Genomic DNA, 19,583 nt, shown 5'->3' on the forward strand with positions numbered 1-19,583 from the left:
CATTATATCCTGTGCTGCTACATAGTCCTCCATTAACAGCATGAGAGAGAGAAACACTGAACGGGGCTGCGACAAAGAAAGACAGCGAACAAGACGGGATCTGACTGACTTTTAGAAGAGGTCAAGAGGCAGCAGGAGTGAGATGAAAAAGACAGTTGGGGAGAAAAAGGCAACAGTGCAGAGAGAGATTTATTAACTGTAACCGCAGAACAGACAGTCATATGCAGCAGTTAACGGCTGGTCTCTAAGAGCGACAACACAGGCTAACCTGACAGATTAACTGCCCGTATAGGTGTAAGCTCAGAGTATTTAGGGGCCAGTGATCACACTGGAGACGTGTGCCCGAGGCGATGATGTTTTCCATTCATTAAATCACTGAATCACACACAGAACCAATTTCTTGGTTAAAAATCCTCGCCAGATAAACATCTTTCACTCTTAAAACGTTTCTGGAACGTTTGATTTCATTACACCTCATCATCATACTCACGCAGACACACACCAACACCTGACAGCGTTTTCTCTTCCAAGTACCCGCTCTCACCCGCTTTCCCTCGGCCCCCTTCTGGACCGCGCCAAGCCAACAACAAGCTTTTTACGAGTGCAACTTTACGATGCTATTTACAAATGTGATTACACGATGTGCAATTCTGGGCTTGAGCTCTCTGAAATATGAGGAACACACGTCAACGTTGGGCTGTGAATTGCTTCCAGCTTTCTGACTTATTTGGTGCAAACCTAGGTGTGTGAACACATCACACACACACACGGGCAGCAGTTTCATATAGTGATCTGGATATGTGGTTGATTGCCCAGCATTCCTTGCTGGCAAGAGTTTTGGAGGGAAGGCAAGTTTAAGGAGGCTCAGGCTGTACATTTTTGTTTTCTATATATTCTTAAAATCTTGATAACTTACAATTCTTAAGGAGTAGATTTGAGTACAGTGTATGTTTGTTAAAGATGGATGTAATCTAACAGCAACTACTTTTCATTTAAAAAACAAATCACATCATGTCTTTTACTTTTTAGTGGAACATTTGTTATACAACTGGATAAAGAGGTAAACACACAAAAAAAGACAAATGTCATGTAATGCAAAGTGTGTGGGAACTGAAAAGAACCGATACAGAGGTACCAATCCATCCATGCATCCATTTACCAAATGCAACATGTTGATACTGGACTTTCAGTGACACATGAATCATTAATCTTCTGTAACCACCGTGACCCTCCAGGGGACAAGCGGTTACACAAAATGAATCAATGAATCAAATCCAGGGTACATACAGGTCAAAAAGCAACAAATGATGAACAAGAGTCTGCCAAGTGTTGGACCATCAAGGTCTTCTGGAGGCTACAATAAAAACCATCAAATTAAACAATGTGAGGACTACTTTTTCGTTTTTTAATCATGGTCCAGTCTTGTCTGAATCTTTAACAAAGTTGGAAAGGTTAGGAGGGATATACTGAGAAACCCGTCTGGTCATCAATAAGGAAAGCTGACCACACATAGCATAGTTTTTCCTCCAGCAGCATTATTCCTGCTTTTATAACCTTGTGCCCAGCTGGTCCGGCTGTAGAAGTTCTGCTTACCGCTGCAGCAAAAACCAACTGTGTGTATACTTAAGGCTGATCGGAGATGCTGAACTTTTCAGCCGTATCTCAACGCATAATCCCCAGCTCTCCACCTTCTCTGTCTGCATTCTCTCTCTGCACAAGTAAACACTGAGTGTGCAAGTGTGTAAGTTCCAGCAACAAGTCAAACAGAGCTCTGTTTCACTTGCAGACTAAACAAAAACAGTTTATAGGGAAACCTTTTGTACAGCAGCATCAGGCCGGAAACAGAGAAAGGGAAATAAAGAGTAAAGGCGCATGCGTATTTGAACGTGTGTACAAGTGTGTGTGTCTAAATCTGAGCAGATCTGTGTGTTTCCTGAAGCCGGCCGGCCCACAGTTTGATCTTGTGCCATGAATGGGCTCTACACACTAATGACAGCCACCTGTGTGGGTGTATGCGTTTGTGTGCGTGTGTGTGTGTGAAGTATTAGTGAATGCATGAGGGAGGAGGGTGACTGTATGGTCATGAATAAAACCAACCTGCTGTTTCCACACACACATTCACTGAAAAAAAATTCTGTAGCGTCATACTCTGAGGAGGCATAGGGGTTGTTTTCCACTGTGTATGTGAGTGTCTGGCCTATGTCAGGTGGGTTTCATTCACTTGGGCTTTAACGGAGTCTCACAACCAGGCAGCAGTGTGTCTGAGTCTGTATGTCCAGCTGTCAGTCACTTAATAAAACCGGGAACACACCGGAAGATAGTTTAAGTCTAAACATGCAAGAAAACTCTCTGCCTCTCTCTGCCAATTTGACAGAGATTGGACCAACTTCTTAATCAGGAATCCATGGAATATATGTACTGCTCACCAGAAATGAAACCGTTTTACTTTCTTCTTGAAAATATTTCATCGTCTTCCCATTAGTTTGCTCCCACAAAGTACTCAAAGCTTCGTACTGTCACTTTAAAATCCACCAAATCATGCATCTAATCAACTCAAGCAGGTAAAATGTCTCTGTCTAATTCATACCTTTGTTGAACATTGTAATTTGTCCATGTCCTGTTTGTATAACTTAGGATGTCTCTGTGTTTTATCATAAGGGCAGCAGCCAACCACTTCTGTGTTCGATTAGGAAACCACAAATTACATGCACACGATGTCCTTGTCAGTTCATGTAGTTCATTTTATCCCAAAAGCAGTTCATTTTAGTATGATCACAGTGCAAAACATATGTGGTTCTTGTGTTTCACACCTCGACAGTGTAACTGTAAAACTGGCTTTTGATGAAAGTCGCGCAGTAGAATGAGTGTTTAATAATAGAAAGAGAACAGAAAAGCCTCCAGAGTTCCAAGTTCCTCTCAAAAAATGTCTCAATAAACCGATGCTTCTAGGTAACTAATTTAAGCCAGAGAGCAGGGATTTGGCTAAAACCACTTCGCAATAAAATTCTGTTCAAGAAAGTAAAAACCTGCCACCCAACAGACTAAAACTTTTATAGATATCCTGAATGGCTGCATTTATTGAATTGTTCTCTCTGCGCTCACTCCAACAATGTTGTTTTCTAAGTGAATTCTTATTAAGTTTCTAACCTTTCAGTTGGTGCTCCAATCCTTAATGTGTCAGAAGAAAAAAAAAATGGAAAGTAACCTTAAATCTCTTATACCACAATGCATAAAAAATACTCAGGATAGGGAGATTACAGCCTCACCTGATAATCAGACTAAACTCATGAGTCTCATGAGTCTGATATCACGTTCATGTCACCCAGTTCAGTTCCAGCATAGTATTCACAGTATTTCACCACTAAAATTCAAACCTCTTAAATACATATTATTGATCATGCATTCTACAAAGGGCTGCATTATTGTAAAAATAAAACAAATTGTGCCTCTAAGATGAATATGTCAATACGAAATTCTTAGGTTTTTTACTCATACATATGGAAACTGTTACTTACTGTTATTGAGTTTGGGTTTTATTATTTTTCATGGTACCTCAGCTTGGTCAGATTAGTAATGAGCGTGCTATACATTTTTTAATGTACATAATAGTGGAAGCAGAAATGATTCAGATAGCAATAATTTTGACCTTTTTTCTATAATTCATTACAACTTTTTAATGTGGGATAGAGGATGGCTAAAAAACTAAGCTATCTGCTGTCCTACCTTTATCCCTCATTGCTGGATGGAGGGAAAATAAATGAGATTTTTCCATTGAGAATTAATAAAGAATCACATTACAGTATATACTGACTCTGACTCTGAAGTTTTCCAGTCAGTCACTTTTTGCAAGTTCAAGTACGTCGCTTCCAGCTGACAAAGCACCAATTCTGCCTCAGTCAATCTCCATCTGATATTATCCAAATACACAATATGTGATTAACATGCCACGTTTTTATGAGGCGTTAATAAGTCCAGATCCATTTCCCAGAAGAATCCCTCGAAGATTCAGCTCTGGTTTATTTTCAGATGCTGAGGCTGGGCATGGGCCATGTAGCCTTGGCAGTCAGGTTTAGGTTAACACCGAAGCCTGCGTTTGGTTATGACATAGAAAAAAAAATGCACAGAAAACCAAGAGTGAGGGAACACATGAGGCAACTTGGGCTCTTCCAACGCTGAACATGGACTGTGTCAGAGAGTAAAATATCAACACTGCGATGAAATAACATACAGGCACGAGGCACAAGTGGTTCCACACTCACTCATAAACATCACATAGCAATGACGTTTATGAGTTCTGAAAACATACAGTTAGGGATCAGGTTTTCACTTTTTTGCATGTGTTTGTGAAACAAAAGCATCTGGTTAAGTTCATTAAGTTGAAACCTCTGTATAAAAGTCGTCTTTGTTTTTACATCTACACGTGTGTGTGACTCAGACGCTGTGTAAATCTTTGCATGCAGTGTGTGTGCTTATTCACGTGGCTGCTTTACATCACTGTTCACACTTCACTGATGGAGCAGCAGGGTCAAGCATTGAACACAGGCTCAGATTAGCCTAAAATGGAGACGATATGGAGGCCGCGCAGGAATCTGGCAAACATACAGCTGCAGCCTAAAGCCTCGGCTGTGAGGGAGGCGATCCATGCAAGGTCAGAAATGATTCAGTGGAATTACTGAATTACTTCATGTCCGCTGCTCACAGGGAGGGCTCTGAGATCACAGAAGTGGAAACAGAGCGCAGCACACTCCATACGTACGACAGGTCATGCGAGTTACATTTAACATTTAGCGACACACGTCTAAGAGGTGCCTCACTTTGTCTTGTGAGACCAAAAGAAAGAGCAAATCCCTTAATGACCCAAAAAGAAACCATTTTAAAAGAGGATTTCAGCTTAAAACAAAGCTAAAGAAGGTAGTAGTACTAAATGGTCCATCTTTATCATCAGGAAGAGTGTTTAAAAACCTTCTTTATCTTGACTTCAGTCTCTGCACCCATCTACCAGGTGTGCCTTACACACACCTGGTATCTGGGGCTTCTTTATTATTGTGGCCGCCGATTTCACCAACGGTTCTCATAAAACTAAACTAATCAGTACTGATTTACTGTATACTTGCTACAAAAGGTTAGAGGTAGTTGTTGCTTTGTTTTCAGAGATTACAAACCAAAATGTTTAGGAACCAGAGTGTACTGCAGACCAGTATATTGAATAGGTACTGAGATATGATCTGATAGGATGCAGAAGCTGTTGAAGTTGCACCAAGTCAGGATATATTTAGTAATTTGCTCCAACCTCAAATCATCCTGGCTCATAAAAAACACTGTCATCTCCCAAAAATAGACGCTGTACCCACTGGTAAAGTATTTCTTCTCTGCCCTGTGACAGCTTGCTGTTCAGCAGGGGGCAGAAACATTTAAGTAATTCATACAGGTCGATGGATGCTGAAAAAATGTAGTAATGTAAGACCCCTATGTATTAGTGTTAAAGCTGCAAGAGAATAAAGCTAAAAATATGCATTAGCACATATTTACAACCTGTTCTGTCTGTCGCACGCCTGTCTACATAAAATATGTGTCAGTGGATGTGTGGCTTTCAGAGCATGCATCTACATGTGTACACAATGTGTACATGTACATGGTGAATTAGAGCATCTGCCTACATTTATGTGTGTGTCTGCCTCAATTAGAACGCGTGTCTATGTGCATTTGTACGTGTACTGCGTTTGTGCTAGTGTGTGTGCGTCCAGCTGCTGCCTGTGTAACTCTAGTAAACATCAAGGCAGTGCTTTGCTTGCTGAATTAACAAATCTCTCACATCCATGGCCACGCGCCGCCTTTGAAACACACACCACCGGCCTCGGTTCAGCACTTTGAACTCTCAGTCATTCTCTCGCTCGCCCACCCTGCTCTTCCCTGTATCAAATTATACTCCAGTTAAATATCGACTCATTAGTGCTAGTTATGTACCTATTTAACCTCTTTCTCATCTTACGTCGCCTGATTCATTTACGCAACGGCCCACAGGCGATATCACGGCAGTTGTGGAGACCGTTGTAGCTTCCTCTTAAATCTAACACAAAAAAGTAACCTTAGTTTTTCTATATCTGACCGCTTATTTGACACCTACTGACATGCAATGCTGCAATAAATGTCTGGCAATAAATGGTGGTCTTGTCATATGATTAACACTAAGAATTATTTGTTTCTAACGTGCAGCCTGTTCAACTGCTGCTATGGTCAGTGCTGAGTGCTAAACTCCACTGAGAGGCCTTAAAACCTGCAACACTCCAAGGCAAATACTGAACGAGTGAGTGTGTCATGAGCATGTGAACGAGACGGTTTGCGTAGCGCATACTTGCATGTATGACTGTTTCTGCATAGATCTGCATGTGGGCTCGTTAAGTGCGGCTTCTGTGTGGCTTTGTGTACCTGTCTAGTTGTGTGTGTGCGCTGAGAAAATGCAGTTGTCTTGGCGAACTTCAAAGATGCTGGCACGCTCGGCTGCGAGGCTACATGCTGACAGGCCGTCTTTGATGAACAACTATTTACAACAATGTAAAACTAACCCGCTCATCATGATGCGCCGCTGGGCTGAGTTTCAACATGACTCACGCCAAATGACTGCTTTGTTCAACGCTCGTTTGTGTAACTCAGCGCTGTTTGCGGATTAATAATAACGCAACTTTTTATATGCACCCAGTGGGATGATCTCTTGCTGCTTGCTCACCTATGTTATTGAGTTGTCCCAGGGAACACTAGAGCAGATAATTGCATGTGTTTTTCCTGTTGTACGCATTAGACAAATCTATTAATATCTCACACACTTACAAATGCAAAATAGCGCCAAAGGTCTGCAGAAAAGAGATTGTGGCCGTCACCACACAGTGCATTTTTTTGGGAGCGTATCAGTTTGCAGTATGCTGTCACACTGATCAAACTACAGGCTGATAGCAGAGGCGCCGCAGAACCATTGCTGTGTTTGCCTAAGAACTGCGGGGAAAAACTGCACACACACCCCATCCAGAGAACACAGAGAAAACATATTGTGCATGCATTTATGTGAAACATAACGCGGTGGAATGCCGCAACATCATGCAAGCGAGTACATGCAGACACACGCACCTGATGGCTCAGCTCTGCTGGAGCTCATTTCTACTTTAACAGTGACATTGTCTGTTTCAAATTACATATAATTTAATATATTTCCATCTGCAGCCATCTTCTCTAATCATTTCTTTTGCTTGCTTATTTAACCTCAGATATGTTAAATGTCAAAAAAATACAAGCGATAAAAGCTTTTTATCAAACTTCCTGGAGCTGAGATTTAGCACGGTGGCAGCTTTAAAAGTTGTTTAGTCTACCTACCTTCTAAAGCCGCATAACAAGAAAACTCTGAATAGGGTTTTATCAAATCCAGATAAAACACTGGCTTTTGGATACATAGCTGAAATGGTGATAAACCGTCGATAAGCAGAACAAGTTTTTCCATGTCTGCTTTTTTGCCCGCTTTTATCATCCCTTTAAAAGTTTATTTTTTTCCCCGTTGCATCCTGCGTGCTTGCTGTCAGTGAGATGAGATTGAAAACGGCAGATGTAACTGCAGGAATCTGAGGAGCGACAATGGGAGAATGAAGGGAGGAATCTCTGAGCATAATTCGCTCTTCACGTTGTCATTAAGACATCAAAGCAGCTGCAGAAGATACAGGCCTTTTCAGCGCCGACACAAATGCATTCTCGGGCAGAAGAGTAACAAACGAGAGAAGTACAGAGGAGAAAAGAAAGGAGGGTTGGGGGGGGGGTTGTGTGCTGAAGAACCAGTCTGGCTTTGATGACGGCACAAGAGCAAAGCAGCAGAAAGCAGACAAAAGTTTCTAAAACTTCAAAAGGAAGCTTTTTGTAGCGCAGGTCTGCTCCTGCTTTCTCCCTGATACTTTCATTCTTTCCCCTCCCTCTTCTCTTCAAACATATCTTTGCTAATTGCCAGACCCTGTTCTGCCCTTCGTGGGCTCTCCACTCCTCTCAGGTCTATTCAGCAGGGGGGTTGTTATGGAGAGAAGGCCTAATAACTCGCTCTGATTGGGACAATGGAGCCTGCAGGGCCAGCGACAATCCCCAGCCCTAATGAGAAACGACTCAGCAGGTCTGTCAATAGACTGGCCTATTATGGAGTTACAAGGTGGGGGGTGGGGTTAGAGGTATTGCATCTTTGAGTGTGTTTTTGTTGTTTAATTTATTGGTGCATCCATTTGAGTCAACCTCCAGTATATGACAAATGACATTAAATCAATAAAAAAAATAAAAAAATTGAAAAATGGGTAGAATAAAATAAAATGTATGCATGTATCTGTGTGTGTGTGTGTGTGTGTGTGTGTGTGTGTGTGTGTGTGCGTGCTGCTACCTCCTGAGGGTAACAATAGTGAACAGGACTAATCCTCTAGACCGTATAATGGCCACTAAGCTGTCTATTCAGAAGTACACAGCACCCCTGCTAACGCCTCTGATCAGGCACGAATACCCACACTCACCCTTACACTTTCTTTCTTTCCTTCCTATCTTCTGTCTTTCCTTTGATCTAATATTTCTTGTTCTTTTAGTGCATACTGTATATTGCAGCTTTATTATCTATCTTGCCAAAAACTGGAGCATCTACAGTAATATCCGTACTTATTTTATAATTAGGTTTCAGACAGCCTTCAAATATCAATATTGGGTATTTATTATCTGCCGTGCTCCTTGCCTTTTCCTCTTGTTTCTTAATCCCTCTTATACTCTTCTTCTTGCCTGTTCGCCCCTTTCCTCCCCTCTCCACTTCTTCCTCCTTCCAGTTAATTTTGCAGTGCGTGTGAGAAAGTGAATATTTGCATCAATCAAGTTTTGGAGAAGTTAACCCCGCCGCCTTGAAAATGTGGAGTTGTTGTTGCTGCATGCGAAGGGACCGGGAGCTATGCTGAGAGGGGTGCTGAAGCACCTTGTTTCTTTTCAGATGTGGGTTTTGGAGTGCTGGTGGGTGGTTTTTAAGTGAGGAGGGGGTGCAGGACACATCACCCATAAGCGTCCACTCAAGTAACAGTGAGTGTCTCCTTGAGAGGATTTGTCAATGTCTTTCACATGTTTCAGAGCGCTCCCTGCTTGATTACCTTGATTACCAACTCAGAGACTCAGTTTCTCCTGAAATTAATTAGTTGTTTGATAAGAATGCATTTTGATTTTTTCTTAATATTAAACAGCTATTTTTCTTTTGTTTTCAGGTTGCTAAAAGTGACCGTGGCCTCTGATGACTAGATCAAATGATAAGTAAACAACATAATGAATTAGACATAGAAACGTAAAATTTTTAGTACTTGAGAGGTTTTGATATGCAGAGCTACTAACGGCCAAGGACAATCTTTGAACAAAGACAGATTTTCCCTGCATGTCTTTATTTTGTCCTTTTGTCACACCATAATCAATGTAGCAGTCAGGAATTGTCAATTGTCCTACTTCTCGTACTAACTCTTGCCAGCACACTTTCATTCATTATCACCAAGAATCCTCTCTGTTATTTTCTCCTCCAGCTTCTGCCTCCCCTCTTCTCCCTTCTTTTGTTACTCTTGGACTAACACTGAGGAGGTTGGCCTTAATTGCGTTAAACAAACTGGGATACTTTAAAGCGGCGCCACATCCTCTAATATTCAGTTTCACATAGTTTTACTCACACACACAATCAAGGACCCAGTGCACTTCGTGATATGAGTAATAGGGCACCTGTAATTTTTTTTACTTATTGTACACTCAAAGGATGCAGCTATGCCAAAACACACAGAGAAGTAAAGTTACACCTCATTTTAGCTGTGGGAAAGTTGCTTTGAAAACCCAAAGTGAAAACACGTTTTCTGTAGGATTTTTGTGAACAGCAGGAAAATGAAGTTAAAGGCATAGTCCACCCTGAAAAAGAATTTAGAAAGGATGGAAAAGACATAGAGTCTGTGTAGTAGCAAGCGATGAAATTCATATGGGAATACTGTAGAATAGTACCTTTACTCTATGGGTAAACAGCTGCAGCTGGGAGCATTTTACTGATACTTCAACATACAATACATTTTGCAAATTACACTTAAGTGCTTTTAGGTGACATTTCACTATACAGGATTGTATTTGTATTTTTTTAACTAATGATCCTTTTAAAAATGTTGTTAATATTAAACAATCTTAGTGGGACAAATTAAAAGCAGATGTCAGTTTTCCCTCTTGGTCATCATGCCTGATTCTGACACGCGGCAGTGAAAGGAGTGGGAGGATTTCATAGTAGGAATGTGATTCAAGAGATTTCAAGCTTCAATGAGAGTCAATACCAATTAAACTCTCAGTAATCGTACAAAACGCATGCCTCACTTCTGTTTTGGGGTGGATTTCCTCTTCAAAATGAGTCACTACTTGGGCCTCGGGAAAAAGTCTCGTTGACTGACAGATGGCACCCAGTACGGAGAATTGAAGTCAAAGCTAGCAGAGGGTATTTAAGGCCCATTAGGGGTCTATGAGAGTTTGACTTGGCATGCAATCAGTAGAAAATAAGCCATACTCGCTCACACACATACGCATGCACATACACAGATGTAAATGGTGCATGAAGGCAAACAGGAGGGGGAAGAACGAGAGGGTTAAAGACGCTTAAGACAAGAGAAGTCTCCTTCTGACCGGCAACGCAGAAGCAATACAACGATGAGAGGGTTGAAGGAGAAAAAGAGAAGAAGGCAAGTTCAGGTGAAAAGAACAAAAAGGGACAAAGCCGAGAAGGGGCGAGTGTGTAATAAGTGAGATGTAGTTTAGTTGAGACAATAAATGCATATCCCTTCTAGACAAAAACAGGGTGATGTCCTTATCATTTTGGTTGTGGTGCTATTGCATTACATTTTCCACAGACCACCCCAGTGTCAGGTAAAAGATAGTGTTTTTGTTGTTTTAATTCAGTTTCTATAGCTACACTAGATATAAGTCTCCTCATCCCGACAGTACTTTGGATGACATCTCAACCTGTTAGGACATGGATTAAAAAAATACTTTTCTTTGTCTCCTTTTTTTTCTCCTCCAGACTTGTTGATGTCTTTAAGCCGAAGCCAGGAAAAAACAGGAGCTTTGTTCCTTTTTTTTTTTGGCTGTCTCTCCGTCCTGTCCATCTTCTTTCCGTCTCTTTGCTGGAAGTGAAACGAGGTGGAACAAGAGGATGTGGGACAGACAGCCATGAAATGGAAGCCAGGGCCCCTGATGAGTGTGATTGTGCCGATGTAAGTGCATCTATATTTTGTTCACATCTGTCAGTGAGGTGGGCATGGGAGTTAAGGGACAGATATTTTCCAGTTCCATCTTGTTGACACGTATCTCCATAAAGATACAGTAAATATCTTCATGTGCATCTATTTGATTATCTACACTGTACAACAACAAGGTGGAGAACAGCTTTTGAAACTTGACTCCATTCTTTCTACCCCATCTGTAACTTCACAATCCCCCCCGTGCTCCTTCACATGTGCGCCGCCACACACATATACACGCCAGTATGTTTACATCTCCGTTCTCAGGAGTGCCACCCTGATTTCCGGAGAAGCAGCTTTGTCTACCTCGCTGTAAGGGCGGCATGTTGTTACAACGGCAGGACCAAAGAGAACGGAACAAATCTGAATCAGATTAAATGACTCCGACGGCAAAAACAGACCGCATGTACACACACTCTCTCAACTCCGTCTTAGCTTCCTGAAACTGTTGACTGTTTTGTCAAATTCTGAACAGTCATGAAGGTTATACGCTAAAAAAATCTCTTTTTATTCCTTAGTATAAAGGGAACATCTGCCTTCTTGCATAAGAGAAACAAATGGAGACATCAGAGGAGAGAAAATTAAACCTCAAGTGGAATCTGACTGCAGGCTTGTAAAGGTAGTTGTATGGGTCAAGACGAGGAGTCCAAAATCACTCGATGATTTCTGGTCTCCATTTTAAAATCACATCTTTTTCATGTTTAGCAAGTCATGACCAAGACCCCTGTGAGGCCTCAAACTCTAAAATCAACCCCAACTGAGAGGTTTCTCGAGTGAGCTGCAGCTCCAGGTTCAGTCCATGCATTTTTCTACGATTAGAAGGAAAGTGCAGTGTGTAACCCGAGCAGAAATGGTATGTTTGAAAGTAGGTGGGTGAGGGTTGTGTGTGAAAGACACTGGGTTATTTGAGATTCAGTGCAATCACGCACACTCATGCACTTCGCCGTGTGTGTGTGTGTGTGACTCATGGCAATTAGGCTGCAAACCTTGGCCACCTCTACATCCTCTCAAGATGAGGCACCAGATACCTCAATTAAAAACTCAGAAATCGGAGAACACAAAAACCGAGGGACGGACGAACTGACGGACAGAGGGAGATGATGTTGGTCTGCAACCTGAGCTGATGTGTTAGCTTCTGGCCAGAAGACAGCTGCAGTCTCGCACATGCAATGCAGTTAAGTGTAGAAAGAACAAACCTGGATGAAGGGGTGTGGTTTGCTTTCAAAGATCTGTATGGCTAAAAAAAAAGTAGCCCGAAGCAGCAATTTAGTCTTCATGCAACGTCAAATTGAATTGTCATTACAAACAGGGCTATGTGACGTCAGGATGTCAGCGTGTATTAAGTGATGATTGATTTTAGTTGGGTCCAGCGCCGTTAGTTGACTAATCTTGGCATAAACCCCCAGAAAATTTAGAAAAACTACAAACAGAATAATTTTCCTAAAACAACCATCTCGCAAGTTTTTCCATTTGTCATGTTTCCTCCTTTTTTGTCTTGCTTCAGCCTTCATTACGTATGTGCCGCTTGACGGACATTAATCACGTACAAGCTCATTCATTCAAACATACAGTACGTCTAGGTTTGATATCTTTCTCTGCCTCTCTTTCCTCTTTGTTCTCCAATTATGACCAGATGTCAGCTGCTGTGGTTGAGCTCTTAAATGACCACAAATCATCACATCAGTCACTTATGAATGGACCTGCATGCACACACAGACATTTTTACATTCACATGCACTAAAAGCAATTACAAGCACGCACACACGCACACACCCATACGTTGGGGTTCAAACACCCATACACACACAGCATCAAACCACTTCCTTCCCCGTTACGCACAACTTCCCAGCTCCGCTCCAGACACGCTCCCATTGTCATCACATCTGGTTTGAACAATAAATTTTCTATCATTCACGATCTTTTGGGAGGAGAAAAACCTTCATGCGATCGATTGGAAAGACGTACACCAGAGACAGAGAGTGAATAAGAATAAGAGAAAGTAAGATCAAGAAGAGGAAGAGAATGTAGAAACGATAGCTCTTCTGGCATTTTCAGTTTTTAAAGGACACTGAGTTTTGTAGTACTTCACTGGTGGTCCCATAAATCTTCTCACACCAACGCACACATACACAAGCCCTCAGATAAACAAGCACATATACGTACACACACAGGATTTACTAAGGCAAACATTTGCCAACCCACACACAATAAAAGAACAAACACTTCAAGGGATCTTCTAATTTCCCCCGCCAACAAAAGCCTTCCTTGACAAAACGCCTCTCCATCACTTCCAAGCACCAGGCACGAGCACAGAGGATGCTTCAAGGCAACCAAATGCTGTTATATTAGGGAAAAATGTGAAACTGTGAAAATATTGATACAAATTAAGACGTGGCCAGAAAGAAACGAGCCAGTCGAGAGAGAAAGCAGGAATGAGGGGCGAGATTGAAAGCTAATAAGAAAGAGGTGTTAAAGATACTTTAGGTTAGGAATTGAGAGGGAAAGACAATAAGACGCAGGTGTGCGCTCATTACTGTGAAACGGAGCGGCCATAGAATAATTACCGCAGGGACCACACAGGAGAGGAGAGGAGATGAAAGTGGAGAGAAGGAGACAAGAGGGAAGCAAAAAAGCGAAGCAAAACAGCAGCGAGAACCCTTGACAGAAAAACTACAGCGCAAGAGGAACTTAGACAGAGACAACAGCACCCATACATCCATCCACCCCCCCGTGCTTTGAACATTGCCAGTGCAGATTGTTCCAGCTATGAAAACACCGCTTTCCATGCTAACCACCTCTCCAAGGAGATGCTGTGGCGTGATTCCTGGCTTGAATTACAGGGAGGGGTCATATTTGAAGGTTAACCAGGTGGACCGCAAAGGATCCCTGGGTGCCATTTGTGTAATCTGCAAATTATTACAATTATGACAATTGTATGGATTCCAGCTTGCGTGGCATTTGATCTGCTTATGTGTCTGTATTTTTAACTGATTAAATTCAAGAGTTTCTGGAGGAAAATCTAAATTGAATTTATGTCAGCTTGCATGCTTGCAATTTAAAATCTCCGGAGTTGAACTTTTCAAAAGGCAATCTCATGTCAGCGTCTCTGTAGATGGTGTTGTGGTGCTTACAAGTGCATCACTCATACAGAGCTTTGGAGCTTTTATGAGTGTAATGGAAATAAAGACTTAATCTAACAAGTGGCATTTAGCTAATGTATAAAACTACAATTACATCAAATACACATGTAGAGAGAGAGAGATAAACTTTACTTATTTAATTTGAAGTACTTTCGGCCTTTCCATTTCAAACGTTCTCAGTGCTGAATGAGACTAACTGACAAATTCAGGATTTGTTCATGTGGGATTACCCAATCAATTGTCCCGTAAGCATGTGTGTGAGTGCATATGTGAAGTGAATGAAAGAGACAGTGAATGAGTGTAGTGTGTGTGTGTGTGTGTGTGTGTGGAGGGGGGCAGCAGCTGCTTGCCTGGATGACCTCAGCGGCAGCTGTTGCCTCCCCCACCCTCCTGCCCCCTGTATGCCAGCTCGCCTTTGAAGTTCAGGTCAAGACCGATGCAGCTTTGAATGCATACCGATAATGATTTCTGGAGAATAAAAGGTTATGTACTGTACTGTCTGGGATTAACAGAGTATTCTTGCAACTATAACTGCTTTGCAAACTTGACAGAAAAGGTCATTTAAGGGATAAACAAAGTAATTTTATCTAATTTCATGTAGTTTGAGCAACAATGGAATAAGCAGATTTTATGGATACTGCTGCATCTATAAGACAAAAACCAACTAAAACATAACTCTACTAATAAGTCACTGAATATTAAAAATCTTGTTAAACTTGGGTGCAGAGAATTTAATTTAAAATATAAAAGACAAACATGATTAATCTACAGTCATTATTGGCTGGTTATATCTGTATCGGAGCATTTTACTCAAGCCCATCTTTGAAGTGCCGATGCTGGGCAGGGAGCGATGCTTTAGTCAGATTCTCTGGAACGCTGTGCAGCCTTAATCTCCCTGTTGGCATCCACTCGTCTGACTGAAACCTGACACACACACACACACACACACACACACATACACATTCACACACACAAACCAAGCGGCATGTGCACAAACACACGGAATAATGCACGCATACACCGAGGGGCGTCCGGCACACAGACTCAGACACACAAGTAGACAAACACAGAAGCTCGAATGTGTAAATGTGCACTGACACACTGTCCTTCTCACAGGTATTTTGTTTACATGGATAAAAGTTGAGGGAAGCAGCTATTTGAGCAGCAAGGTTGTCAGAGCCCACAGGGTCACCGACGGCCGCTGCAGTACAACTCAGTTTGTAAAACTGAGACAAACGCACAAACAATCACAATAATCAACATACGATACACAGAGTTAAAGACTCATTGTGCACTCGTACACAGACGTGCTAATCCACTGTGACACAATGTCTGACACACAAACATCACCAGAGAAAATTACAAGCATCTCCTTTAACAAAAGCTTCATTTATAATTATACAGGAACACACCAGAGCAACAATTGTGGTCACAAACACATGCAGAGGCATAAAGACTCAGACAACAGCAGCGCTTCATTGTCTGAAGAAACAAGTTTGACTGCAATTTAAGAACCCCATCACACTGACCTGGCGATATACAGTGATCAGCCACAACATTAAAACCACTGACAGGAGAAGTAAATAATATTGACCATCTTGTGACAATTCAATGTTCTGCTGGGAAACTTTTGGACCTGGCATTCATGTGGATATTACTAAGACATGTACCACCCACCTAGACCAGACCAGACACCCCCACCCCATAGCAATGACACTCTTTGATGGCAGCAGCCATCCCCAGCAGGATGCAGCCTGACACAGACACACACACAAAAACAGTTTAGGAACAACTCAAAAAACATGAAGAACAGTACAAGGTGTTGACCTGGCCTCCAAATTCACTAGACCCCAAACTGATCAAGAATCTGTGGGATGATCCACAGAGGCCCCTCCCCTCAACCCATAGGACCCAAATGCCCCCACTAACAACATTCTGTTACCAGACACCACAGGACACCCTCAGAAGGCCCATGTCCATTCTCTGATGAGTCACAACTGTTTTGGAGGCACAAGGGAGATCTACACAGTATTAGGAAAGTGGTCATAATGCTATGCCTGATTGGTGTGTATCTTAGAAACTCAGAGAGCAGAGTCAAAAGGAGCAGGTCAGCAGGAAAAATAAGACTGAAAATGTGTAATGAGGACAAGAAGATGTCAGAAATGTAGACTTATGCAGAAAGAACGTGATACAACAAACATGCAAAAATAAGTAAACCTGTAACTGATAGCAGCAGCAACTTCAATCCAAGAATGCCAAAAGAATGTAACAAAATCTGTAAATTTGGTGTGACCAACCTGCAAAACAAGCTTCTGTCAAATATCAAGCCTGGATGTAACTGTTGCTTAAGTGCTGATAAACTTTCAGGTTTGCATTAGAGTCCCATGTTACAGTAACACATTTTCACAAAGCACTTACCTATAACAATAAGCGTGAAGTTGATGTTTACGCTGCCAAACCCATTGGTAGCCTTACAGATGTAAGTCCCTGCGTCGTCTGTCTCTACTTCTTTAATACGCAAACCGCTCTGCGACACCTTGAACCGTGTCCAGCCACTGTGGATGTTACGGTTGTCCTTGGTCCACATGATAAGGGGAGGAGGGTCGCCCTCCACAGGGCACGGCAGTTTGACAGTACGACCCAGGTGGACGCTCTGCCGATGGTTCACCCGCTCTGACACCTTGGGTGGACCTTTAGGGTAGAAGAATAAATGAAGAATAAAAAAAAAGTTCCCTTAATTGGTTGTTCTAGTCAGGTTATTTTCAGGTTTCCATTTTTATATTTGTCATTAGCTTTGCATTGGTTGCCATCAAGTGAATGCATTCACAGGTAACCCTAAAATTACAATTACAAGATTTACATCAAAATGAAAAATAGGTTTAGCATCAAGAAAAAGATGGCCTGTTGTAATGTATCTCCTGGTATATCCCTGTATCCAGGTTTGCAGGGATGAAACTCTGATTTTCATCTTCTTGAAAACACATTTTCATCCAAATATGCAAAGAAAATACACAGAAATGTTCCATTAATCTTTGGCAAAGACTTAACTAAAACACTGACATTTTAACACATTTCCCGGGAGCCAACACAAAGCTGAGCAGCAGGTTTAATATCAACTGAGATGCCGTGCCGAGACATAAAATCAGGCGTGACCTTGACCGCTCAGTAGCTGGTCTACTGTGAAACAGCACACTAAAAAAACAAAGGGGGTGGAAAAGTAGTCTGATTGAACTGGAAAGGTGGGAGGAAATTATGGAGGGAACCAACAGGAGGAGGAGAAAGGTTGGAAGGAAGGAGGGATGGTAAGAGGAGAACCAAGGAGGAAATTAAGGGAATAAGGGAGGGTGGAATTTATGGGAGTAAGTCTGAGAAGAAAAAGGGAATGAAATATGGCCCAATAGGAGGAGAAGCATACAAAGAAACATAAACAGGAAGTTAGCGAGAGATGGAAGAGGGAGGTCCAGTGCTGAGGCTGTGCATCTCCGTTTGACCTTTCATTACAGCTTTCAGGTTAAAACAATACTTTCCAAATATAGCAGTAAAAACACTTAATAGGCCACCATGCAGCAAGAAATGTCCTGACAAACAACAAAAGGCAACTGTAAGGAAATCCACCATAAAACAACACACTTCAGGTCATGTCCTGTAGTTTAAACAGTTTAAGGACAAAGGGTGGTTCGTGGTAACAATGCCCCTGATAGAAGCTTATCAAGCAGAACACATACGACCTGATACATGGTGGAAACATAGGCAAACAAGCTCTTAAATGCAGCACAGACACTCAAGGTGTTTACTACCCCATTTGTGTGATACTTGATTGTAACAAAGAAGTGGTATTTACCAAGAAAACCTTTAATTTGCCTTTGTCAGAAAAGGCTGTTTAACTGCTGTAGACTTTTTTTATTTAATTGTTTTGTTGGCTTGTGATTGTGCCTTTTGGTGATTATGTAGAGGTGTGGAAAAGAGTAGTCAGACAATAGTAGAAGCAGGTGGTACACAAAAAGCAGAGCGGTAGATTGTGTTAATAGTGATAAGTTATTACTGCAGGATAAAACACGTGTTTCACCACAGATCCATACACCTGCCCGACTCAGTTCCTTGAGATCTAGCGATGTGGTGACATTGCAGTAGTTGGTTAATTGCTCAATCTGTGGCTGCAATGGAAAGTACTGTGCAGAAAAAAACTTGTACCAAGATGTTTGCCCTTCTGTGTATTTTAAGTGCGGGGGCTCACTATACTAAAGAAGGCTCACATTTCAGATAAGTGAAAGCAAAAAAGACATTACTGGGCAGCAGGAGCCAGCCGCCAACTGTCACCAAAATAAAACTAAGGCCTTGATTTATTCCCTCTCCACGCAGCTGTAGATGCATGGGATGAACAAGACGAAGCACAGTCGTATAAATAAAGCCGGAGAGGTGAGAACAGATTATAAAAACGGGAGAACAGTTACAGTAGTTTCTAGTATGTGCTGTCACAACGGGCTGTTGTTTAAACAGGGGGAGCAGGAGGTGGACACAATGATGAATGGACAGAAGTGAAATGTGTGAAAAAGGCATTAGTCACAGAGGTATTCTCCTCTCTCTTCCCTCCATTCTCTTCCACCCTGCACCGGGGAATATGTTCAGCTGTATGGCTTTCTCATCAGAGGCCCAGCTCTTTCTCCTTTTCCCTTCTTACCCCTCTTTTTTTTTCTTTTCTGCTTCTCTTGGTTTGTCATTTCCCTCTAATATATACATCTCCCTGAGCACATATAAAATCCATTCTCAGTTCAACTTATCTCCAGTTTCTCCTCTCTCTTTTTTGTGAATGTTTATCTCTTTTGGCTCTGTGTGCCACTTTCACATATTGTATCTCAATATGTTCCCCCCTAACGTTAATATTTATTTCTATTTATTTCTATTTCTTTCTTCCTCCAGCAGATTGAAATCTCATTCCCCTGAACTCTTACTACTCCCCTGCTACCCTTTTTTTCTTACCTTAGCCCCCTGTTCCCCTCACTACTACTTCCCGTCACTTATTCCCTGTCATCACTCCTCTCCTTCACTCTCCTTCTCCCCATTTTATTCTCTCATCACACTCATTCTCACCATTCTCTTCATCCATTGCAGACTTCTCTCTCTCTCTCTCTCTCTCTCTCTCTCTCTCTCTCTCTCTCCC

General features: G+C 41.9%; 1 protein-coding gene across 1 annotated transcript in view; it reads right to left on the reverse strand.

The window, feature by feature from the left end:
- Window positions 1-19,583, reverse strand: part of fgfrl1a (fibroblast growth factor receptor like 1a) — a gene marked incomplete at its 5' end in the record, with an annotated part of 59,048 nt that overhangs the window by 16,339 nt on the left and 23,126 nt on the right. The window contains one exon of the mRNA XM_084550213.1: window positions 16,844-17,116. Within this exon, the coding sequence (XP_084406339.1) occupies window positions 16,844-17,116 (273 nt within the window). The remainder of the gene's footprint in view (window positions 1-16,843; window positions 17,117-19,583) is intronic.

This window comes from Chelon labrosus (assembly GCF_963514085.1).
Source record: "Chelon labrosus genome assembly, chromosome: 8".
NCBI lineage: Eukaryota > Metazoa > Chordata > Actinopteri > Mugiliformes > Mugilidae > Chelon > Chelon labrosus.